Here is a 26,756-nt window from a genome sequence, read left to right on the forward strand (position 1 = left end):
GTGGATTTTCCCAAACACTGGAAATACATAGCGGGAGAGGTCCGTGTTGAATTTCTGCATGCTATATTGCTGTTAAACCCACAACGGTCCTGTTTACAGAGATATGATAACTCAAGCGACAGCAAGTAGGTTTAGTGTATGGCCGTGAGGAATTCTCTGTAGTGCGTGAGATGCAGGTTCTGTGAGTCCCCTTTCCTTACTTTTTTGGAAGGAGATTTAGTTAATTGACAGAGCGTGCTTCCAGAATGTCCCAAGTCCTGTTTTTGGCATATCTTGCAAGATCTTAAGGAAGGGTGGGGTTGTTGGGAACGACCCTTCACACTTGAGACACAATGTAGAGTCCACTAGATCATATTGGACTAGATGTTCCAATGGCCCTGTATTCTGTAAGGCAGCTTCATGGATCCATATGTTTGTGTAACTTTTGGGTATCCCTATTAGTTCTAAGCAACTTTCATTGGTTTTGTACACAGAGGCTTGTGGCATCTTAATAACAAATGTTTTTATTCTGGCAGAAATTTCTGTCATTTTTTGATTTCTTCGAGTCCATGTGGTTTTAATCTGTAGAAGCTTATGTTGCAATAAATCTGGTAGTATTTACCGTAAATTGCCGCAAGATCATTAGTTGTTCTTGTTGCACATAGGCTACCTTTTCTGATTTCTAAGGCAGCCTCGTCAAAGCACAGCATTTTGAGAGTAAGTGGGATTTTTGGCAAATGCAGAATATCCCTTGCATTGAAGGGCTTTTGAGTTTTATGCATTTCTTTTATAAATGTTCCTGAAAGTAGTTAGAGCTGCAGAGGAGTAGATGGCCCACTGAGTACCGTTTGTTTCTTTAAAGCAAGCATGTGACTTGACTGTCCTTCTCTTGTGCCTGCTTTGCTTATTGAAATCCCAGTGTGATGATGATTAACGGCCTTACAAATTTTTTTACTGGTATAAAATACAGAAAAGTTTACTGTGCTTTATCTCTGACTTTCAAAAAGTTACTAGGCTCCTTTGTTGAGGTAGTCTAACCCCTGTATTGTGTGTGTTGTGTGCATGGTTTGACATTTTTATCTGGTATGAGATGTCTGGAAATGCAATCTATAAACATATTAATGAGATGTCCTTCTTTTGTTTTATGCAGCAAGATTATGTCATGCTTGCTGTTTTGGATGAGAATGAAGAACTTGTAGATGGTGGCAAAAAAGGAGCAATTGATGATTTAAAGCAAGGAGAATTGGAGGCATTTATAAAATCCTTGGGTGTGAGCAGATATTCTGAGAAATTACTAGTAGTTGAAGAAGAGGGAACCACAGTGGAAACAGAAGGAAAGCTACAAAAGAAACAAAAGGAAGTAAATGTAACTGCAATAGGAAAAAAAGAAAATCAAGTAAAAGAAAGCAAAGGAAAGATACAGTTAGTTAATGCCAAGAGCAGTAAGAAACATCTGGCTCCGTGTAGAGATGAGAAAGAAAAGGAAGAAGAAATTTTCCAGTTTCATGAGCGGCAGATGCTGCTGATAAAACCAGGAGGCAAATGGTATGATCTCGAATATAGTAATGAATTTACTGCTGAACCCCAAGATCAGTCTCTTGTTTCCAAGTATATGGCCTTGGCAGAAAAGCTGTACCAGCAAGAGACTGACCTCTACAAGAGCAAGAAGGATCTGCAGAAGCGATCATCATCTGCTTGGATAAAAACTGTGGTGTCATCAGGTACTCTTGCTGACAGAATGGCTGCTATGACTCTTCTTATTCATGATGCCTCTGTCCACTCCCTTCATTTTATAGAGACTCTGGTGAATCTTATCAAAAAGAAAGGCAGCAGAAGACAAAGTTTGATGGCATTGGACACATTTAAGGAGCTTCTCATGACACACCTTTTACCAGATAATTGTAAGCTGCACACTTTCTCTCAGCATCCTTTTGGCACTCTGGAAAAGCTTTCAAGTGGCAACAAGGATTCAAGGGACAGGCGCCTCATACTGTGGTACTTTGAGCATCATCTGAAGCACTGGGTGGCTGAATTTGTGCATGTGCTTGAAGCTCTGACTCATGATCCCTTGGTGGCAACAAAAGCTCGTGCACTTGCTGTTGCTCATGAACTTCTCTGTAACAAGGTAGAGGGAGAGAAAGCTTTTCTTGTACAGTTGGTAAATAAACTGGGAGATCCTCAAAACAAAGTCGCCACCAAAGCATCTTATCTTTTAGAGACTTTGCTTCATAAGCACCCCAACATGAAAGGGGTAGTGTGCAGTGAAGTAGAAAGGCTTCTCTACAGATCAAACATTAGTCCTAAAGCACAGTACTATGCAATTTGCTTTTTGAATCAAATGGTCCTTAGCCATGAAGAGAGTGAGCTGGCTAATAAACTCATAGCCCTCTATTTCTCCTTTTTTGGCTCTTGCGTTAAAAAAAAAGATGTTGAGTCCAAAATGCTTAGTGCTCTCTTAACAGGGGTGAACAGAGCTTATCCTTATGCTCAGACGAGTGATGAAAAAGTTAAGGAACAGATGAATACCTTGTTTAAAGTTTTGCATGTTGTGAACTTCAACACCAGTGTCCAGGCCTTGATGTTGCTGTTCCAAGTGATGGATTCAAACCAGACAATATCCGACCGATATTACACAGCTCTGTATAAGTAAGCATTAAATGGATATTGATGTATTCATCAAATATAATTTTGTGGAATAATGGCTATTAACTGATAGGTTTTGAAATAGTGTATGTATTTAAGTTTTGTGAAATGGAAACTGAACTTGCGCCACCTCTGCATAACAGTATTTATCTTGAACTCAAAAAATCTTGGTATTTCCCAAGATTCCTAAATCCCAATACTAGTATGGTATTCAGACTTGGTAAATATTTAGGATTTTTTCTGCTCCATTATACCCTATGGGGACCATTATAGTCTATAATGGAGAATTGATCTGGGAGTATCTGGGGCTTGGGCAGGCTGTTTTTTGAGGTGAAGGCACTAAATTTGCAGCATAGCTGCTGATGCCTCTCCTCAACTCCCTGCCCCCCCCCCCCGGTCAGGTTTCAAAAAAATTGGACCAGGGGGTCCAGTTCTCTTATGAGCTCCAGAAGAAGGTGCCCTTGTCCTCCATTGTTTCCAATGGAGGAGAAAAAGGTATTTAAAGGGATTGCAGTCACTTTAAATGCCTTCTCCAAGTCATGTGACTCTGTGGCAAATGAATTCCAAACACCTCTAAGCTGATACTGAGCGTTCATTCCAAAGGCATTTAAAGGGACTGAGAGCCTTTAATTGGGGCTCTCTGGCAGTCCCAAAAAATCCTGAATATTTTTGGGGCGGCCATTTTTGGATAGTAAGAACATAAGAACATAAGAGAAGCCATGTTGGATCAGGCCAACGGCCCATCCAGTCCAGCACTCTGTGTCACACAGTGGCAAAAAATTTTATATATGCACACACACTGTGGCTAATAGCCACTGATGGACCCGTGCTCCATATTTTTATCTACACCACTCTTGAAGGTGGCTATACTTGTGGCCGCCACCACCTCCTGTGGCAGTGAATTCCACATGTTAATCACCCTTTGGGTGAAGTACTTCCTTTTATCGTTTTAACCTGTCTGCTCAGCAATTTCATCGAATGCCCACGAGTTCTTGTATTGTGAGAAAGGGAGAAAAGTACTTCTTTCTCTACTTTCTCCATCCCATGCATTATCTTGTAAACCTCTATCATGTCACCCTGCAGTCGATGTTTCTCCAAGCTAAAGAGTCCCAAGCGTTTCAACCTTTCTTCATAGGGAAAGTGCTCCAGCCCTTTAATCATTCTAGTTGCCCTTCTCTGGACTTTCTTCAATGCTATAATATCCTTTTTGAGGTGCGGCGACCAGAACTGCACACAGTACTCGAAATGAGACCGCACCATCGATTTATACAGGGGCTTTATGATACTGGCTGATTTGTTTTCAATTCCCTTCCTAATAATTCCCAGCATGGCGTTGGCCTTTTTTATTGCAAACGCACACTGTCTTGACATTTTCAGTGAGTTATCTACCACGACCCCAAGATCTCTTTCTTGGTCAGTCTCTGCCAGTTCACACCCCATCAACTTGTATTTGTAGCTGGGATTCTTGGCCCCAATGTGCATTACTTTGCACTTGGCCACATTGAACCACATCTACCACATTGACGCCCACTCACCCAGCCTCAACAGATCTCTTTGGAGTTCCTCACAATCCTCTCTGGTTCTCACAACCCTGAACAATTTAGTGTCATCTGCAAACTTGGCCACTTCACTGCTCACTCCCAACTCTAAATCATTTATGAACAAGTTAAAGAGCATGGGACCCAGTACCGAGCCCTGCGGCACCCCACTGCTTACCGTCCTCCACTGCGAAGACTGCCCATTTATACTCACTCTCTGCTTCCTATTACTCAGCCAGTTTTTGATCCACAAGAGGACCTGTCCCTTTACTCCATGACTCTCAAGCTTTCTAAGGAGCCTTTGATGAGGATAGTTGAATCAGTAGTCCACTTGGTAACTGGCTGAGAAAATATCCCAGTCTCCCCATGTTTTATCTACTTTGTTTATATCAAGCCCTCACCTCTAGTGTGCTCCTTTTCCAGATCCCTGCTGGTTGTTCTGACAGGAAGTTTTTATTATAAGTTTCTATATTTGAAACATGTATTTTCCCTAGGATCAACCACCAAGGGTGGAAAGGACTCCTGGATGTGGATATAATTTGGAAGAATGCTTGTGCATTGACCTCAAAAGGAGTATGGTTCTGCCACCAAGGTTCCCCTCTCCTGCCACAGTCTCACTCTCTCAGGGTGCCTTTTCCACTCACTAAGTGTGGCTGTCCCTTCTCTTCCTCAGTGAGTCCCATGCTCTTCTTCCCCAGCCTAGGCTATTTGTTCCCCTTTTATACCTTTGTCCCTTCCCCGCTCACCCAAATGGTCCCAGTCCCCCAGGTTCAAGTGCCTCCCAACTAATGGAATTAAAAGTGGATAAAAGGGAACACCAGGTGCTCCCAATCTCCCCCAACCTGCTTGCCTCCTTTGACAGTGACTCCCACCCCTCTGTGGACCCTGTTGTCATCATTGGTTCCTCAGGTAGGCTCTTGCAATCGTTTCCATTGTTGCTGATCTGTTCCACAGGCAGCAGATTGATTTTTCCTACCTAAATGCAGAACTTTACATTTATCCCCATTAAAATTAGCCCAGTTTTCCATCCTGTCAAGTTGTCCTATATCCTTATTCTGTCTTCTATTGTATTTGCTACCCTTCCCATTTTAGTATCAACTTACCAATTTAATACCAATTTAGTTGGTGTAAGCCACTTGGAAAAATTATACCATCATTGTGTGGTTTATATGAAGGATTATGGCTTCTGCTCTAAATCCAATTACATTGTTTGAATGAATTAATATTAAGTTAATACTGATAATTTTATAATTTTTGACAGGAAGTTACTGGACCCAGAATTAGCACTGTGTGCCAAACAGTCAATGTTCCTCAACCTTGTCTACAAATCTTTGAAGGCTGATACCATGTTGCGGCGGGTGAAAGCTTTTGTCAAGCGACTGCTTCAAGTCACCTGTTCCCAAATGTCACCTTTCACTTGTGGCACCTTGTACCTTATATCTGAACTTCTGAAAATAAGGCCAGAATTATGGGTGCAGCTTCGGGATCATGTGGTATGTCCCTTTGCTTTATTTTAAAAGTCCTGTTTCTAATTCAGCTTTGTCTTACAAATGATAATTTTCTAGAGATGAATGGTTTACATCTGTGTAAGAGCTAAGTAATGATTTTTTAAAAATTATTATCTTAAAATAATTGCATAATAAAAAGTCATTTTGATGTGGTGGGGTGAATTCCAGAGACACTCTGGCAGAAATGGGTAACTTGCTCTGCACTGAGTAGCACCATTGGAAGTATTCTAGAAGGAAAGGCTAGGAATGTATGGGTTGACTTACATATTTTATTGCACATAATTTATATTTCACCCTTTTTCTATGAACATAGATGTTACCAAATTACTGATGGTGGACATGTTGTATGCCTTATGAATAAAACTGTTGTAGAATGTTGTACTCAAATTATAGAGCCATAAAGTACAGTGCCTGGTTTTTGTTGCTATTGATATAATGTATTTAGGTTTTTCCTGATATTTAGCATATTATTACCATCACATTTTTCAGCCTTGTAAATGCGCTATAAGTTTTTTCCAGGACATAAAAGCCATTCCTTGGATTAAAAAGATTGTAACAAAACCTAACAGTCATCCTATATGTATATTTTGCATATTCTGAACTATACTAGACAAGGGGTAATGAAATTCTGATTTAAGTGGCTTTACCCTTTCATGGTATTGCTCTTTTTGAAGCGGTTTTCCATCTTTCTTTTCCAGTTATACTATTCACATTGATCAAATGAAGGTACAATGAAAGGGAGAAATTATCTTTCTGTGATTTATAATTCTCATTGTATGTTCATGTGCTCTGATTGTTCAAGTAAGAAAATGTAAAGTTGCTAGAAGAGACTTGGGGCTACCTTTGTGCCGGACCCGGAAACTGCAGCTGGTGCAGAACGCGGCAGCCAGGCTACTGTTAGGGCTCCCGAAATGGGAGCACATACGGCCAGTGCTGCGCGAACTGCACTGGTTACCAATTGTATACCGAGTCCAGTACAAAGTGTTGGTTATTACCTTTAAAGCCTTATATGGCCGAGGACCAGCTTACCTGAGGGACCGTCTCTCCCCATATGAACCCCAGAGGGCACTGAGATCAGTTGGGAAAAACAAAATGATTATCCCTGGACCGAGAGAAGTCAAACTGCAAAACACCAGAGTGCGGGCCTTTTCAGCTGCGGCCCCGGTCTTATGGAATCAGCTCCCAGAGGAGGTGCGGGCTCTGCGGAATCTCGACCAATTCCGCAGGGCCTGCAAAACGGTCCTCTTTAAACAAGCGTATGCCGGCTGCTGAATTAGGACCTAGAGTAACCGTGTCTCAAGATTCTCGTCAGTATAGATACTTAAACTGGCAGGCACCCGCGTCAGAATATTATTATGCTGCCAGATTAATTTAACTCAAACTGTGAATTTTAAATTTTTTTAATTATTAACGGGTTTTTATAATGTTTAGATGTTTTTACTGTTAACTAAGTCTTATCTATTACCTTGTTGTACATGTATAGATGTTGTTAGCCGCCCTGAGCCGCCTCGGCGGGGAGGGCGGGATACAAATAAAATTTATTATTATTATTAATTTATTATTAATTTATTTCCTAGGAATCAGATGATGAGGAACATTTTCATGACCTTGAAGAAACTGAAGAGGAAGAGGCAAAAATTGTAAATGTGGGTAAAGAGAAAGAAAAGAAAAGAACAGAGGAATCTGTGAAACTTCATGACTCAAGTTCAAGAGCATCTTGGGTCCATCATCAGAACCTAGCAGGTAAAAATAATTGTAAATGTCAAGATTGGTCTGGGAATCACTATAATGATGGGGATTCCAAATAGAATGTCTTAATACTGGCAGACTTTTCATTTGAGGGCTGTCACTCAAAGATGACTTCAGGAACCCAGTACATTTATGAATGAAGTCGAACAAGCCATGTGGGGACTGTGCCAATACACACACACACACATTTGTTTTATCAAGTTAGGCTGCTTTTACTGTCAGAATGAGAACTGAAGTTGAGAGATGTTGGGTGTGAAGGAAAGTGAGTCGAGCTGTACAAGTCCCAGGTCTGAACTCTGTGCATGAGAGCAGGTTCCTGTGCCCTGGTTCACTTTAGACATCTGATAATTCTGTGGAGTATCAGCTGCGTACCTGCATTCATTTCTACTGCTTAAACCACGGGAATTAGAGGTTGTGTGAAAGGAGTTCACAACTCATACTATTACATGGGCCATAACAGAGCCTAATTGGAGCGAAGTATCCTGCAGCCCATATAGGGGGCCAGAGTCAGAAGAAGTCAGAATGTGGATGCCCAAGTCTGTGTTCTGATTCCTTCCTGGTGGGAAGGCTCTTGCCATGTCTTTGATGAGAGCGGGCTTTTCAGGTATGCAGGAGAGGGGAGGGATCAGAATGCCAGATCTCAGTTGGGAGTCTGTGCTCTGGTCTGGACTGCATGTTGTTCACCCAGTTGCATAAAATCTGAGCACATCATATAGTTTTTGATACACCCTTGTGCTGTTACTGCAGGAGAAATCTCTCAGCTATTCTGTGCATATCTTTTTATGTTTCATGGCCTATAAAAATTCATTTTTCTGCAGGTAGCAAGAACTTGGATAGCTATGACCCATTACATCGAAATCCTTCATACTGTGGAGCAGATAGGACAAGCCTTTGGGAACTAAAGAAGGTACAATTGTTAATATTTTCATGGAGAAAGAGTTCAGCAGGATTTAAGATTTGTCTTTAATAAGATGGAATATAAGCCTTTGCAGAACCTTCCTTTTAATGGCCACTGATTATATCAACCTTTTTTCAAATGATCTTATTTTATTGTATACATTTTAATGTATGTTTATATGTTTATTTGCAAGGTGAGATAAGCCATTCAGAAATGTTGCCTTTTACAGTAAAGTTTTAAATAGATCTGAAATTCCATTGTTTGAAATTGTGAATGTCATTAAGGTTCTAGGCCCCCCTCCCAGTGGAGCTTTTCCTGAGTTAACTCATTATTGTTTACTCTGGGTAAGCAGAGTGTATCTGAAGGTTAACTCATTGTGTTGGGTTGGCCATATGTATCACTTCCTTGCACCAGTGAAAAGTTATAAAGTCAGTGAAGGATAATTGGTAGGTTGTGTGTGGTTTACTCCAGCATTGTGTTGAAAGTCATGGTCTTGTTCAGTGGAAAATACCCCAGCCTGAAACATAAAGGTGGGCTAAGGATAGGCCTGTATGCTAGCAGCCTTCCATATGGAGATTACTGAAAATAGATTTACAGTGAGCTCTGAGTTACTCTTACAGGGTGGATCTTATTTTTTCCAGCTTTCAGAACACTTTCATCCATCTGTGGCCCTTTTTGCAAAAACTATCCTAGAGGTGAGTTGAATTTCTTTTTTCAGAACTTTGTGTTGTAGTATGACCCTTGGCATGTGCTTTGGAGAGTTGTGTGTAGCAGGGCTTTGGTCCTTTCTTTTTCCAGACAGAGGGAAAAGGGTGTGGGAAATAAATGGTGGCTTTGTTCTGAAGTCATCTAACCCCTCCCTTTCTGAGAAGCAGTCTGTGGCACCATTATTTTGTAACCCAAATATGGCCCTTTAAATCTCATGTTTTTAAAGAAGAAATGACATAGCCATGTCTTTTCCTGATTGTTCTCTCTGTGTTCTTTAGTCTGTTCTCCTCACCAGGTGGGTAGCACATTGGAGTCCCTCCTCATGATAACCAGGTGGATGAGTGGACTGTGGATGCAATAGGCAAGAGAGTTAAGGGGGCTGTGCTGACAATTGATGCCTTGCAGCTTGTGTCTTTTCTTCTAATTCTTTTGCACCAGTTCTTCAAGATACCATCCCTCAATATCATGAACTGACTGTAAAAATATGTGGCTTTTACACTTTTTCAATCCATGTTTATTTTACACCATGAATTTTGACTTTATTTCAGGGAAAATACATTGAATACTCAGGTGATCCTCTACAGGATTTCACCCTGATGAGATTCTTGGATCGTTTTGTGTACAGAAATCCCAAAGTCCATAAAGGCAAAGGTATGAAGCCTGAATATTTTTGTTGGTAATATGAAGCTACCTTATGTCAAGTCCGACCATTGGTCCATCTAAATATGTGTTTCCCAAGAGTTGCTACTTGAGATCTCTTGACTGGAGTGCCAGGAATTGGACTGGGACCTTCTGCATATGCTCTGTCACTACCATAGGCCCGCTCCGAATGTCTGTGATGTGTAGAAGAAACAGAAAGTTAGTGATGGTGATAATTTTGCATCAACTCTTGACTTTCTACTGCAGAGAACACCAGCAGCATGGTGATGCAACCAAAGAAGAAACAGTCCATGAGTAACATACGAAATCTTGTTGGTAAGTTCAGATATTTTATTCATTTGCACTCCAATCATAAATACACTGTTTTATCCTAATCCCCATCAGAATTTTTACAGTGTTTTCCCATTGAGATGTAAGGACTTCCATACAGGGAGCAATCCTAAGTAGGCTTACTTGAAAGTAAGCCCCAGTGGGGTTCTTAGGATTGCAGCAACAGATATCTGTTGAGTAGCTAGCCCTTCTTGCTGTACACATTTGGATCAGTGCCAAAACATTTTTATTGTAACAATTGATTCATAATAAACGGGGGAAATTATCCTTTTAAGGCACAAAGCATTACATTCTGGGGATAGATAGGATCTTTGCTCTGTATCTCTCTTCTTAAGATGTTCTGGCCTATTTGTCATTGGAGCAGACAACTAGGGGGTTGCATCTGTTATAAAATGATTCTCAAGCCTTTGTTAGAAAACAGGTTAGAATTTTTCTAGTTCTCACATTCTGACCATTACTATTATTAAATATTTGACTATAAAGCTAGATCCAAGTAGGCAGCCGTGTTGGTCTGAATTAGTAGAACAAAATAGGAATCAATTGCACCTTTAAGACCAACTTAGTTTTATTCAGAACGTAAGCTTTCATGTGCCCTAAGCACACTTCATCATTCCTTGTCTGATGAAGTGTGCTTAAGGCACATGAAAGCTTACGTTCTGAATAAAACTAAGTTGGTCTTAAAGGTGCAATTGACTCCTATTTTGTTTGACTATAAAGTAGCATTGAAATAAACTTTGCTAAAGGAGGTCCCTTTTGTAATCATTAAATTTGCAAGAGATGTCAATCTGGTGAGCTGGGAAGGCTTAACTTTTTAAAAAGGAATAGCCTTAGTCATGATGCTAGATTAACAGCAACAGCATGCTAATGTATTAAATATATACAAGGGCAATTTCTGGGGTGGTCAGAACTTCTCAACTTTCTAATCCATGTTCCCAAGATATCCTGTGACTATGTTTCTTCTGCCTAAATGATTTAAGCCAGAAAATTTCTTACCAGACTAGATTATATAATGGATTATTCATTGTTGTTTAAAGTTGCTCAGGCAAAACTGCCATTTCAATACAAAGAGGTTAGAACTATTTATTTTATTTTATTTTATTGGATTTATATCCTGCCCTCCCCGCCGAAGCAGGCTATTGGTTCTAAGAATGACAGGCAGTATGCTGTAGTGATGTTGGACCAGGACCTGGTATAACTGAGTTTGATAACACTTACAAAAGCTGCCCTATACTGTTTTTGAAGCTACATACTACTACACACTACAAATTTGTTTTTTTGAGTCTCTGGCTTCCAAATTTACCTGTGCAAGATCCTTCACAACTTTTTTTTTAATAAATCAAATTTTATTATAGACTCATAAGTTATACCTATTCCAACAGAAAAGTGTACAACAATAACAAATCAAAAACAACACAACTTAATAACATCTCATCTGAGTTAACATAAACTAAAGTTGATCTATCTCTCTGGAGATTAATTCATGTGTTACCATTCCATAATTCTTAATATGCATATATGTATGTCTATTTATATTTTTTATTATTATTATTTTTAGTAGAGGAATAATTAAGCTTAACAATACTATCTTCCCTAACACATTTTTAAAGTTTAATACCACAAGCATTCAATATTTCTTTCTTCTATAACTTCATTATTCCTTCTACTCTCAACCCCCCCCCCCCAAAAAAAAAATCAATAAGATTAAATTTTAACAAAATATCTCAGTCCCTGGAGATCTCAAGAGTTAAGGTCTAGAAGAGATACTTCCCTCCTTCCACCTGGACTGAATTATCTGTGGAGGGATATTACCCAATTGCTCGTGCCAGCTAACCCCACCCAACCATAAATTCTGAAAGAAAAGTCTTTAGATATAAATTATAAATTTCATCAACTTTTCCATTTTCTTTTTGCTTCAGTTTCTTTTTAGATAGAATCCATACTTTCGTCCAAGTTTACATGATCTTACTCAATACAAGCACGAGTTGTCCTTAAAGAGACGAGAGGAGAGCATTCCTTTCTCTTGTTTACTCTCGATGCAGGGGAGGAGGGAGTTAACTTGGAGAGTAATAATTCACCCGAGGCTGCATTATATGCTGTATATGAAGTGGAGCCTTTTTGGACGTATAATTTGCCTTTGTAGCCATTTATATTTAATTTTTAAGTCCCGCAGTTTGGCAGTTGTATCCTTGAGGTCTCTTCTGATTCTTAAAAATTCGGGAGGGAGATCCGGAAAGACCTGAATCTTTAACCCCTGATAGTCCAAGCCTCCCCTCTCCCTGGCCTCAAAGACTCTTTGCCTCATTAGATAGTCCTTAAATTGCACCAAAATATCTCTAGTATAAGACAAATTGTCTTCACATACCTTGCCGACACATTATACTTTTTGAATGAGTGGGAGAACTTCGGCCTCCAGGTGAGTTGCTTCGGCAAGCCAATTTGCCATAAATACATATAAGTCCATTTCAGCTTCCACATCAGATTTAAAACCTCTAAACTTTAAACACAGCTCCCAGTTACGAAAGTCCATTATTAAAACCCGTTCCCTTGTCCATGCATCTGCTGTTATTTCAGATATTCTTCCTTCACACTCTTGAGCTCTTTTTAAAGCTTGTGCTGTTTGGGTAACTTGTTTATAAGAATCCTCTAGTTCATCCAGATGCTGACACAACGGTTGTAACATAGAGGTCATGTCCTCTCGTATTTCTTGTCTTAACTTAGACATTGCCTGCATCAATAAATTCAATGTGAGAGGACATTCTCCAGCTGGTTCCTCGTATCTCTTTAAACTTGTGTGGATGGCAATTCCAAGAAGTCAGTTAAAAGCTGAACGCTTTTTCCCTTCTGTTTACACTTTTTCACCCCTTTAGGAGACATCTCTCAAAGATTCAAAAAATATAGTTTAAAGGGGTAAAAAGAGTATAACTTTGGAGCCAGCTGGGCGAGCGTTAGGCAAAGGCTCTTGACCGGATATTGGTCAAAGCCACTCCCCCTCATCCTTCACAACCTTGATGAAGATTGAAGCCATAATAATCATTCTTTGAAGTTACATTGTAGCATGCCATTAATCTGCTTCAGAATTTCTGTTTTCTAAATTAACTTGCACAAGGTTGATCATAACGGATGAAGATTCATACATTGAAACAGCATCCTATTGTGTTGTTTGTCTTTTTTTACCTTGTAAGTTCCCTACAGAAATGTCATTTTGCAGTATGTTTTTCCAGTTTGCTAACTTTTTTTGAATACGGCATTGCAGTTCTATATACATAATTGTAATTTTTATCATTGCAAAATACTTTTTGTGTTTCTATTTATTGTTATGTGGGTTTATTATGGTATTTTTGTAAATTAATTACAACCATTTCCCACACTTTTTGTAATTCTTGAATCATATATGCACCTTCAATATTCCTTTCTACAATTACTCTATAATTAATTCTCAGACCTCTGGTACTTAGTGTACCCCCTTTTTCATTTGAATCCACATTCTGCCAAGGAAGCTCACTGGCAGTTAAACAGGCCATCACATCTCTCAGCCTGACAGGGTTGTTGTTAGGAGCGTAAAAGGGAAAAGAGAATTATGTGATAACCCACTTTAGGATCCATGTGAAAGCGTCCTTTGAAATGTTGTTTTCTATTACTTTCATGCAATGCTTTCAGTCTTCTCTCATGAGAGGGGTTCACCATTGTTGTAATAGTGTTTGCTGCTACTGAAAATGGATATCCAAAAAAAACAACATGAAGCATCGCTCATGACTTGACCAGCACTGTTAACTTCTTTTGTCTCTAATAGAATTTTTCTTGTGCTTCTTTGCACAGTTTAAACTGAAAAGTGGCCAATCAGTGTACCCTAAATGTTTGTTTTGGCATGAATATATAGTTTCTGAATTACTTGGGAAATAATATAATTTGGCTGAAAATGAGTTTGTTAGTGCGTTATATTCCAGCACATGATAAGTTCTCTCAGTATTGAGGAAGTTCTAGCTATTTTAAAAACATGTTAAATCTTAAGAAAGTCATAGGAATTTTATTCAAAAATGAAAATTATATATGAGTTTTAGATATGATCTCAAAGGAACAGCCATCTTTAAGCTTCTTCATCAAATCTAGAAAAGGGGGGAGGAAGCCAAGTGCACCTATTTGGCAGCAGGTCCCTTCATTGTTTTCAAGTCCCAGAATAAGTGCTTGTTCTCTGGCCACATCAAGTAGCCAGAAGGGGGGGCAAACTTCCATCTGGATTCAGTAGTTTAGTTGGAGACCCTGATTAACTGGTTGAATCTGGTAGGATCACATATACTGTTAGTGTATATTAATTTTTTAAAATCCCAGCTTTCCCTCTGAACAATAAGGCAGTTTACAAAATGAAAACACCTAAGAGATATGTATATGCTCAAAACAAAATAACAAAACAGAGCACAGAACATTTGAATGACTTTTATTGCATGTTCATTTGGTAAAACACTCATGATGTCTTCTATTTCTAGTAAACAGTAAGGAGTTTCTTGCACAAGATGAAAGCCAAATCCCAGTAGATGAAGTCTTTTTTCACAGGTAATGGAAAACTTTTAATTGTATTTCTGTGTACCAACCGTGTTCTTTATGTATAGGTTTCTTTCTGCTTGATGCTTATTATCTTTATGATTTGCATTCACTGAAGTGTTCCTGACATTGACTTATATGACTAAAAGGAGGGGTTGTGCTGGGATGATCACATTCAGCAAAAATAGTTCCGATTACCAGATGCTATTGAGAGATTTTAGTATCCATGGAGGGCCTTTAGGATCTACCCATATTGATAATCCATTTAATTAGTTTCCTGGTCCTTGTTCCTTCTTTTTCATGTCTGCTTCTGCTGTCAGTACAAATAGTATTATTCCTTGATGTCTGCTGCCATTCAGTACTCTGGTGTATCAGCAGCTGCAGCAAGATGTACCAGCATCAGTTTTTTTAGATGTTGATTTGGATTTCTCATCTTTGGTCAAGCTTTCTAATATGATAGGGTTTTTCTGGCAAATGCTGTACTGATAAGCATTGTGGAATCATAGCTACCCTGAAGAGTTGGCATGTCATAAAGTAAACATGGGAGATGTGGCTAAGCTGTGGGACATTCTCCTCCTTAGCATAGCATATTCTTAGGTAGACCAGAGGATGGCAACCCCCCCCCCCCCAAACTCCAGGATCCCTGGTCAAACTGGCCTGGAGGAAAATTGCTGCCTGACCCCAAAGTTGCAAACAGCATATCCCTGAGTATGTAAGAAAGGGCCATGAGAACAAAGTACTGATGCAACCCTTCCTTTACGCCTTCTCATGATCTTTCTAAGTTCACAGAATCAGCATTGCTGTCATCCAGCCTCTGTATAAAAACCTCCAAAGAAGGAGAGCCCACCACCTTTCAAGGAAGCGTGTTCCACTGAGGAACCGCTCTGTCACTTACAGAAACCACTCTCCCACAAGCTACACACACCCACACACCCTCAAACACTGCCCTTCCACACAGTAACCTCAGCTAAATCTCAGAAGTCAAGGAAAGGCAAAGAAAAAAACCCCTCCAGCAGTTCTCTATCCTGCTGCTTCTCAGAGCCCAGTTGATATTTATATCAATAGATGTACTGCAGCCCCCTCCCTCCCTATGGTGCCCATGAGTGCCATTGGTTTCAACACCTTTTTTGCCACCTGCCAAGTAGAAAGTGGGTGTGGCCAGATGGAACTTCTGCCCAGATGGGATTCTGACAGGCTGCTGGAGAGTTGATTGGCTGAGTAGATTTTAAAAAAATGTTACTTTGGGAGCAGCTGTCACTGCAGTACAAGGATCTTGATTGAGTGGCTGACAGTAAGTTGTGTGTATATACAAGAAAATATTTTAAAGCTGTTTGTTCCTTTTAAAACTGTTAAAGCAGAGCTTCTGCTTGAAATGTTGAAGAGCTACAGAGTTATACAGAACCTCACTCCCTGACATTTTGTGGTTGGCTCTGCATCTTGAGGCAGCTATTTTCTGATTGTGCCCACCACCCTGTGTCAAAATGCGGAAGGCACCTGCAGGCTCAAAAAGTTCTGAGGGCCCTTGATTTACCGCTTCCAAATACCATGTGAATGCTTTTACATTTGGCTGGAGCCAGCCCTCACCCCTTTATCAGCAAATAAACATTTAGGTTGGGGTGAGCTGGTGGTTATTTTTGCACTGTGATGTCATAAGAAAGGGAATCTGTTGGCCGAAGTGAATTTTAGAAGTCTCACAAAATTTACCCAGAGAAATTAACTCTACTATGTTTTTGACCAGTTGGCATATTTTGTTCATTCTGATTTATTTGAATGTTCATAGCATTTTATTTTTAATACTTAGATTTTATAAAAAGCTGGACATGGAGAAGGAAAAAAAGAAACCTGTGAGAGATGATGAAAGTGTGGAAGATGTGGATGATGATGAGTTTGAAAGAGCATTAGGTAAGGCTATTGCACCTTTACCCTTAACCCTGTCAAGGGTGTGTAGTGTACTTTGACTTCCCTGGAAGACAGGTTACAGTTCTTTGACAGATCTTCTAAGGTTGAGCCAGTTGATGAAAGGCAAGATAACTTTCTATAAAATGGTCCCAATTCAGAGGTGTATCTGAGGAAATCTGGATGGAGTTCACTGAATGCTTACTGCACTTTGCAAAATGTCATGAAATCTTTAAATCCGCCTGTGACTTGGCATGATTTTATTTATTTAAAATCTGCCCTTCCTAATGCTCAAGTTAAGTACACTAAAATATAAATACATTAAAACCATTTAAAACGGAAAGAACAGAAACCAATATAACTGCCAGATTTCCACAGAATCCTCCAGTCAACATTATTAATTGAGGGGATGTTTTTTTAACCAAATCAGTGTTTAATTTGCTTTGATATTATGAAATCAAACCTCTCCCTACATCTTGTCTCTTTCAGATTCATTTGAACAAGATAGTTATTTTGATACAATTAGCAATGAAGACCTTAATTTTGCTGGGTAAGGTGTTTTCATTTTTTAAAACCTTTCTGTAGAGTACAAAATTAAGCACTATTGTATGTTCTGTTTATTGCTCGTTATGTATTGTGTCCCAGTGTTGTAAAACTCTTCTTTAAGAAAACACAGTTTCAGGGAAACATATTAGTCCCTTCCTTTTGGAAATTTGGCCATTTTAAATTAACTTCCTTGTAATCTGATTACTTGTGTAAAACTCTACATCCTTGTGGTATCTTTCTATCCACTGCCCAGTTTGAGGACTGAAAGGTTTTCGGAACGGACTATACCTCTTTAAAAGGTGCATCCCTCATATCTGATGTGGCTACAGCAAACTCTTGCTTGATTTCTCCTTTTCTTTTCTTAATTAGAAGGGTTTCTACTCCTTGCCTAGTCACAATAATACAGTGAATTCTCCTTCCCACTATTTTATAGTTTTGTTTGGTGGTGGGTAGTATGGAAAGAGAACTTGTGGATTGTAAATACTTGCTTCTACACCTTAAGGCTTTTAATCCTGGGTGACTTCAATGTTCATGCTGATGATGTGACCTCCAATCAGGCGGCGGACCTAGTGTCATCCATGGCGACACTGGGAGTCTCCCAATTTGTAACAATGCCCACTCACCAGGCAGGACACGTGCTGGATCTGATCTTTGTGGCAGGGGTTTTAGTGGACCATATTACTGCGGAAGCAGTGCCATGGTCAGATCACTGTGTCCTGAAGGCTTGTATGGATGTCCCACCCCAACCCTGTTTAGGCGGCGAGCATATTTTAGCTCGCTCATGGAGCCTGAGGGATCCAGCACGGTTCCAGATGGCTCTGTGGATCCCTGGCAATTCTCTAGATGACCTGGTTGAGTCTTGGAATGTCTGGCGCTCTAGCACCATCGACGAGATTGCACTTCAGTGCCGTCTGCAGCCTCGTTCTAAGCTAGCGCCGTGGTATAGCCCGGAATTGCGGCTGATGAAACACAGGCTCAGATGGCTAGAGAGGCAGTGGCAGCGGATTTGAGACGAAGTGATTAGAACATCTTATACAGAGTTTATGAGGTCCTATGAGATGGCAGTCAAAGCCGCAAAGAAAGGTTAATTTGCGGCCAAGATTGCGTCTGCAACGTCGTGCCCAGCACAATTGATTAGTACAATTCGGTCACTCACGACTCTGTTACAAGGCAGACCAAATCTTAGGGAATTGGCTATTGGCTGTGAAGCTTTTGCGACTTTTTTTGCAGATAAGATCTCTTCGCTCCACCACGACCTCCCTGCCACATTTGGAACAGTGTGTAAACTCGAGGCTCCATGCCTGTCTTTCGGACTGGTTTTGGATTGTTTTACAACACTCAGCCTGGAGGAAGTTGACAGAATCCTCTCCACTGTAAGCCCAATGACGTGTGATCTGGATCCCTGCCCATCCTGGCTAATTAAAGCTTGCCAGATGGAGCTACAGTATCATACACGGGATATTGTAAATAGAGCCCTCTCTGAAGGGCTGTTTCCAACACCTCTGAAAGAGGCAGTGGTCCACCCTCTCTTGAAAAAACCTACACTGGACCCAGCCAAATTGGCACACTACCGGCCGTTCTCAAACCTACCCTTTTTGGGTAAAATTATTGAGAGGGCAGTGGCACTACAGTTACAGAGTTTTCTGGAGGATGCTTCCATCCTAGATCCCCATCAGTTCGGTTTCTGCCCAGGTCCTGGGGCGGAGACCGTACTGGTCGCCCTGGTGGATGACCTCCAGCAGCATCTGGACCAAGGCAGTTTGGCGGTACTGATGTTGTTAGATCTATCGGCAGCGTTCGATATCGTCGACCATCAGTTGCTGACCCACCATTTTGCCGACACAGGGATTCAGGGGTTGGCCTTGCAATGACTTTCCTGTTTCCTTTATGGCCGGGGACAAAGGGTGGCGATTGGGAGACAGTTGTCCCAGAGACACTCACTTAATTGTGGTGTGCCTCAGGGGGCGGTGCTCTCCCCAATGTTGTTTAACATCTACATGCACCCCCTTGCTCAGATTGCCCAGAGGTATGGACTGGGTTGCTATCAATATGCTGATGACACCCAGCTCTTATCTACTGATGGATGGCTGGTCTGGCTGTGTCCCAGAAAATTTGGACCTGGCGTTGCAAGCTGTGGCAGGATGGCTCAGGCTGAGTCGACTGAAGTTGAATCTGATGAAGAAAGAGATCCTTTGCCTTGGTTGCGGCGGTCTGGGCAGGGAAATTCCTTTACCAGCTTTTGATGGGGCTCCGCTGACAATGGTGTCCAGGGTCAGGATCTTGGTGCTGCTGGAGCCTTCCTTGACAACGGAGGCCCAGATAGCAGCCACTGCCAAATCTGCCTTTTTTCATCTCAGGCGGGTGATGCAATTGGTTCCCTTCCTTGAGCGCGGCGACTTGGCAATGGTGATCCATGCAACGGTTACCTCGAGTTTGGACTACTGTAATGCCCTCTATATGGGATTGCCCCTGTCTGGAACCCAGAAACTGCAGTTAGTGCAGAACACGGCAGTCAGGCTGTTTTTGAGGCTCCCCAAATGGGAGCACATACAGCTGGGGCTGCGGAAACGGCACTGGCTGCCAATAGTATACCGGATTCGCTACAAGGTGCTGGTTATTACTTTTAAAGCCCTATATGGCTGAGGACTTGCTTACCTTAGGGACTGTCTCTCCCCACACATTCCCCAGAGGGTACTTAGATCTGGGATGAAAAATCTATTAGAGATCCCTGGGCTGAAAGAGGCTAGATTAAAGTCCACCAGAGAAAGGGCCTTCTCGATCGCTGACCCCTATTGGTGGAATCAACTGCCGGAAGAAGTTAGGGTCTTGCGGGACCTCGCCCAGTTTCGCAAGGCGTGTAGGACAACTCTATTCTGGCAGGACTTTAATTAATATGGAAGGACTGATATGGTGTGACTAATATACATCTAATATATACTGAACACCATCTGAAGCAAGAAAACATCAAATACGATTAGCACCAGACTGTTTTAATTGTTCTTAACTGTTTTTAACTGTTTAATTTGCTTTAATTGTTTGAATTGTTCAATTGTTATGAATTTACTGGTTGTGAGCCGCCCTGAGCTTGCTTCGGCAGGGAGGGTGGGATATAAATCCAATAAACTGTAAAATTATGCTGAATATAGCTTTGTATGCAGGCTTTTATGTAAAGTATGCTATGCGGTACTCATTCCCATAATGTGATAGTTCTTGATGTGGCCAATAGCATGTATTGCATTTATTTATCTAAGACCCTATACTCTGTGTGAATTGATCTGATCACCCCTTCCCAAGTGTCATTCCCATAATCCATAGCATGAATTAGAATTCTCACTTTGTTTCAGTGTGCTTTAAAATGATGGAAATATCCACCTTGTTGTTACACTTGTGTGATTAAATGATACTGCATTCAAAGGGTGCCAAGTGGACTGTACACAAACAGCTTCTTTATACCTATAGAAGCTTGACATTTTTAATCTTGAAGGAAGCTCAGTGTGTTCAATGAGGAAACTAGAGGTGCAGGTTTTTGAGGAGTTGGGACCAGGTTTTTCAGATGCTGTTCGGGTGGCCCACAGCCACACAGCAGCTGTAGGGAATGGATTTTTGTAAAGAGCCCATTAGGGCCCAGAACACTACTATGGGGGAAAGAAGAACTCCCTCTGAAGCCATTTTTCTGCATTTATACAGTCCTGGGAGGAGCTGTTTCCCTCCTGCCCTTTTTTGCACCATTGTGCACAGAATGCCCCATGTAGAACAGCAAAAACGAGAAAATACACCCCCTCCATGACTTTTTCAGGGCAGGGAAATGACTTGGGGTGGAGGCAGGGAGCCCTTCCTTCCCCCACAGTGACATTCTGAGCCCAAATGGGCTGTTCTTTTTTTATTTTTTAAAGAACAGCCATTTCCCCATAGCTTCTGCATGGCTGCAGGTGACCTGAATAGGGAAACCCAGTCCCAACTCTTTAAAAACTTGCACATCTAGTTTCATCCTTAGAAACAATGGGCAATCACTGTTTTTTCAGAAGTGATCTCAGTTGATTGCTTCCCCCCTCCAAACTGCTTGTCTGCTAATCCGCCTGATGGCATAGCACTTCCACCTTCTTGGCCCATAAAGAAAAGATGACCGTGTGCAGTGATTTAACAGGCTCATTGTATGTTCTTGTTCCCACTACCTCAAATTTCATGCACTCTGAGAACTGTGTTACATTAAACAGGAAGACTGAATGAAATTCTGGCCTGTATGAGAGTTCTTATATAATGAGGGTTTAGAAGATTTAATTTCTTAATTGAAAGTTATTCATCAAAATATGCACAGTGTACTTTATGTGATTGAGTTTCTATAGTGTATCTATATTATGGGAAGAACTGCCTGTTATGGGATGCCTGGAAATCTTCTAGGATGCCGCTTAATTTATCCAGGGAAACCCTTATAAACCAGTCTTGCAATCTGTCATTTACCTGTGGCCCCTGTAGCAGGATGTGTTTGTTCCTCATGCAGAGAGCCAGGAATTCTTTAACATTAGGAGGAGGAACTGGTGGGGACCACAGCGAGATGGGGAGATTAATGGTGAGCAAGGAGTAGTTGATGGTGGAAAGTGCTGTCACATCACAGCCAACCTGTGACAATTCCATTGAGTTTTCAAGGCAAGAGATGTTCAGAAGTAGTTTGCCATTGCCTACCTTTGTGTAGCAACCCTGTACTTCCTTGGTGATCTAAGCTGAACCCAACGAAGACAGAGGTCCTTTGCGTGGGCCGCGGCGCCCTAGGGAGAGAAATACCTCTCCCAGTTTTTGACGGTGTGCCGCTAAAAGCGGCGCACCGGGTCAAGAGCTTGGGAGTTCTACTGGAGCCTTCATTATCAATGGAGGCCCAGATAGCAGCCACTGCCAAGTCGGCGTTTTTTCATCTGAAGTGGGCAAGGCAGTTGGCTGCCTTCCTGGAACGCCGGGACCTAGCAACAGTGATCCATGCAACAGTCACCTCAAGATTGGATTACTGTAATGGCCTCTACATGGGGCTGCCTCTGTGCCGAACCCGGAGGTTGCAGCTGGTGCAGAACGCGGCGGCTAGGCTGTTATTGGGGCTCCTGAAGTGGGAGCACATACAGTCGGGGCTACACGGACTGCACTGGTTGCCAGTTACTTACCAGGTTCGTTACAAAGTGCTGGTTATTACCTTTAAAGCCCTATATGGCTGAGGACCTGCCTACCTGAGGGACCGTCTTTCCCCATACGAACCCCAGAGAGCACTGAGGTCAGCAGGGAAGAACCAGCTGGCTATCCCCAGACCAAAGGAGGCAAAACTACAAAATACTCGCACACGGGCCTTCTCTATCACAGCTCCACACCTATGGAACCAGCTCCTGGAAGAAGTGCGAGCCCTGCAGAGCTTTGACCAGTTCCGCAGGGCCTGCAAGACCACCCTTTTCAGGATGGCCTTTGCCGGCTGAGCAACTGATGCTAGGTGACTTCTATCACCATTATTTTTATGAACAGACTTAGCACCTGAAATGTATTTGTATTTGTTTTAAATTGGAATGTTTTTAAGATTAATGTGATTTTAAACCTTTGTATAATTATATGGATATGTTGTTAGCCGCCCTGAGCCTGCTTCGGCGGGGAGGGCGGGATATAAATAAAATTTATTATTATTAATAATATCCAAATATTAACCAAGGCTGACCTCTGATGAGATCACACTAGCTTGGACCATCCACATCAGGGCAAAGAGCCACTCCTAAATATTCACACAGCTACTACAGACTTGTCTGTGTGAACCTTTTAGTCCAGGGGTGTTAAATGTCCAGCCCATGAGCCAGAACTGGCCTGCCCAGGGCTTACATCAGGCCCACGGAGCTCTTTTCTCCCCCACCCTGTTCCTGTTCTCACCGTTTGAAGCTCTGAGGCTGCCAAAGTTCCCAGCTTCTTCTTCCTTGTCTTTGCAGGCTGAAGCAGGAAGCAATTCTGGGCTTGCAAAGCTGCAAAGAAAATGCAGAATGGACCCTGGACAGCTGCTGCCAGTCTGAGTAGACAATACTGACTTTGATGGACCAAGGGTCTGATTCAGTATAAGGCAGCTTCATATGTTCATACTTTACATTAAGGTCTCTGCTCCCAGACAGACTACTCTGGGAAATGGAAATCCATTCCGTGTTTTTCTTGCAGCTTTTTCTGTGCTGCAATGTATTTTAATGAAGTGGAGCTCAGTTTCACTTTTCAGTGTATATATGGCCAGTTAGAAGTTGTTCTTTGCTGGAGTTGTGTGACCTTGAAAATAAAGTGCTGATGCTTTGAGCCAGCATGTCTCTGCTGAATGGACCTTAGAACTGTTGCCTAGTGAGTTCTCTACCCCGGGAATCCACAGCCAAAGGGAGATATTACACTGAAGAGCCATTGCCAATCTGAGTAGACCTGGGGGCAGGGGGAGAAGCTTGCAATGCCCAGCCATTGCATTATTTCCTAAGCCCAGGACATTTTATAGTTTTGGTTTATATATTTAGTTTTTGCAGTGATCCTTGTATTTTTTCTTGATGTTTTATTTTTAAAATTGCATTTCCAAATCCCACTATTTCCCCACCTTTCCATTTTAAACAAAATATCACAAGAGTTTTAAGTATGCTTGTAGAAAAATAATGCCTTTGTGTTTAACAAAACTGTCTTTCTTGCAGTATTAGCATTAGTTTGGCCTGTTCTGGTGGCTTTATAGATTAAATTCTTGCTTACAAGAAATTCAAAATCATTGTTAATCTTGACTTTCTTATTCAACCACTTTGAGAGAGGTAGATGTGTGGCCTTTCATATAAAAGCTTGTTGGTGTTTTTATTTCTAGCAATGTCAAAAGAAGTGGTAAGAAAAGCCAAAGTGATGAGGCAGACTGGGAAGATTCTGAGGATGGTTTTGATGATCTTGATGATGAGGAAGTGTCTCTGGGTAGTATGGATGAAAACCTTGGAGAAGACCTTGATGAAGAAGGAGGGACTTTCATGGATGTGTCCGATGATTACAACAATCTAGGTAAAAATCCCATAAATTGTTAGAATAGATCATCTTATTGAAATTTTAAATTCCATAGGGAGCCAGTTATTTGCAGTCCTACACTTCAAAGGTGCTCCCTAGGGCTCCATCTGATAAGTATTGTAGTATGATGCTCTTTGACTAGAACTGTTCAGATGAGAGCAGTTGCTGTGCTAGACTAAAGATGCTCAGCTTTGCTCTCAAGGGAATATGACTGTCGAGCTTCTGCATCCATGAAGGGGAAAATCACTGACCTCATAATAAAACACTTCATTCCTTCCTCTTAACTAGGTCACAGTCTTAAAGGAGAGGTACTGTTACTTGCAAACAACTTGTAATCCGTCATCAGGCTTTGCCGATGGAGAAAACATGATCATATTTGTTAGCCCTTGATTTTGACTGGGTAATTGTAATTGCCAGGCATTACGCAATCATTTATTTGGCACAGGCTCAGTGATGCTGTTGTTCTCATTACATGCAGATGAATTAGAAATAGATTACCTTCCAAAAATACTTTTCAGAAATCATATTAATGAATTATTGATTTGATTTTTCCTGTTTATTTTACAATGAATTTCTCAAAAGTTTCATGTACTCCTTTGTCCTCTGGCAGAAGAGCCATTTAATTTGGAGTAGGACTGTTCAGGCTGGGGGAAGGGTTCAAACTTGGATGATAGGAATGGCAGGATATAGACCAGTGCTCCTTTTGCATGTATGATTTTTTAAGGCACAAGTAACTTTCCCTCCTGAGAATTCACATATTTCTAGGTCAAACAAATGCTAGATCTGCTTCCTGCCTCTGCTTTTCATTTGTATTAATGGCTTTCAAATATAGTTGGTGTTCTCTTGGAATTATTAAGAGGAAATAGGTTGCTTCTTCTAAATGAAAAAAATCTGCTGTTACCGACAGCAGTCAGAGCGGGTCATAAAATCCTTATGTTCTGCAAACACAATTTAGAAAATCGTGACATTATATTGTACTTCCATTATCCACGGAGTCACACAGAAGCATCTGGGATAGGGAATGGATGGTTCATGTGCTCTCTAAGCAGGAACTGTGACCCGATGTAGCCTAGTAGTTAGAGTATCTGTGATCCACCCTGGGCCTATTTTGGGAAAAGGTGGAATATAAATTGCCTAAATAATAATAATAATAATAATAATAATAATAATAATAATAATAATAATAATAATAATAAATCAGAGTAGATTCTGGGAGACCCAGGTTTGAATCCTCACTCTGTGATGGAAAATAACCTACCTTGCAAGTGAGGATAGGATGGAGAAGAGAATGATATAAGCCTCTTTGGGGAGAAAGGTGGGGTAAAATGAATTTAAAAAGTGAGATTTCAGTGTTCAGTTAAATATTCCAAATGGAATATTCAAGCATTCTTGTTATCAGTGCTCAGTTTTACACATATACTGAATAAAAGTTTGAATCATTTTTATTTGTGATGACAGATGAAAATGAAGACCATGTCAAGCCTATTAGTAGTAACAAAGTCAAAAGGACAAAAAAGATGGATTTTGCTGGATCACTGAAAGGTAACATTTAGATTTTAAAAACCTGCTATATATTGAGCCTGGGAAGTACATGGAATGCAATGCCAAGGAAGATCATGAGAGTTCAAATCACTACAATTCTATATTCTCCCTCTTCAAAATTACAAATAACTTCAGAGAGAACAGAGGTATGTAGCAACCAGGACAGCTAGAGATAGGGACTTGCATTATTTTAATGGCATCCTGAGATAGAATTGACTTTGCAGTGAATAGACTTCTGAGTGAAGGCTACCTACCCACGGAAAACACACCAATTACTGTTACTCCTCCCATTCAATTTTTGCTAATGCAAGAAAATTGTCACTTCCAGTGCAGGGAAAAGCAGACAGGAATGACTACAACTAAATTAAGAATCCCATAGGAGTGTTGTTCCAAAGGAGAACAACTGTGACTTCTGCACAGAAGAAGAAATGTAAAGGCCTTGAGGCTGCAATATCACAATCTAGTGGTAGGGTTGCCAAGTCCAATTCAAGAAATATCTGGGGACTTTGGGGGTGGAGCCAGGAGACATTAGGGGTGGAGCCAAGATCAAGGCTGTGACAAGCATAATTGAACTCCAAGGGAGTTCTGGCCATCATATTTAAAGGGACGGCACACCTTTTCAATTCCTTCCTTCCATAGGAAATAATGAAGGATAGGGGCACCTTCTTTTGGGGCTCATAGAATTGGACCCCCTGGTCCAATCTTTTTGAAACTTGGTGGGTATTTTGGGGAGAGGCACTAGATGCTATACTGAAAATTTGGTGCCTCTACCCCAAAAAACAGCCCCCCCGGAGCCCCAGATACCTGCAGATCAATTCTCCATGATTTTCTATGGGAATAAATCTTCATAGGGAATAAGAGTTCCCAGCAGACATTTCTCTCCCCTCCCCCCGCTTTCTGACGACCCTGAAGCAGGGGGAGGGCCTCCAAATCGGGGGATCCCCTGCCCCCACCTGGGGATTGGCAACCCTATCTAGTGGTTTGGTAGAGACATAATCACAGTTACTGCACATTGTTACTGCCTTCTCCCTCCCACTCTTAGTGGTATTTCTTTTCTTTTTATTGCTATTTCTTCTTTTTTCTTTCTTGGTGAGCAGCCCCTATATCTATTTTTGTCTTATTTGTTTCTCTGTGGCTGTTCCACCCAGTTGGATGGATGGATGCTGGCCCCACCCAGGGAACTGAGACACAATCACCTTATATTAA

The 26,756-nt window shown here is 41.2% G+C and overlaps 1 protein-coding gene across 1 annotated transcript in view; it reads left to right on the forward strand.

The window, feature by feature from the left end:
* Window positions 1-26,756, forward strand: part of CEBPZ (CCAAT enhancer binding protein zeta) — a 30,861-nt gene that overhangs the window by 645 nt on the left and 3,460 nt on the right. Inside the window, exons 2-13 of the mRNA XM_060244072.1 lie at window positions 1,130-2,625; window positions 5,422-5,653; window positions 7,246-7,411; window positions 8,236-8,324; window positions 8,957-9,010; window positions 9,572-9,674; window positions 9,930-9,998; window positions 14,495-14,561; window positions 16,351-16,451; window positions 16,935-16,995; window positions 23,821-24,005; window positions 25,467-25,550. Of these exons, the coding sequence (XP_060100055.1) occupies window positions 1,130-2,625; window positions 5,422-5,653; window positions 7,246-7,411; window positions 8,236-8,324; window positions 8,957-9,010; window positions 9,572-9,674; window positions 9,930-9,998; window positions 14,495-14,561; window positions 16,351-16,451; window positions 16,935-16,995; window positions 23,821-24,005; window positions 25,467-25,550 (2,707 nt within the window). The remainder of the gene's footprint in view (window positions 1-1,129; window positions 2,626-5,421; window positions 5,654-7,245; window positions 7,412-8,235; window positions 8,325-8,956; window positions 9,011-9,571; window positions 9,675-9,929; window positions 9,999-14,494; window positions 14,562-16,350; window positions 16,452-16,934; window positions 16,996-23,820; window positions 24,006-25,466; window positions 25,551-26,756) is intronic.

The sequence above is a fragment of the Heteronotia binoei genome, chromosome 1, assembly GCF_032191835.1.
Source record: "Heteronotia binoei isolate CCM8104 ecotype False Entrance Well chromosome 1, APGP_CSIRO_Hbin_v1, whole genome shotgun sequence".
Taxonomy (NCBI): Eukaryota; Metazoa; Chordata; class Lepidosauria; order Squamata; family Gekkonidae; genus Heteronotia; species Heteronotia binoei.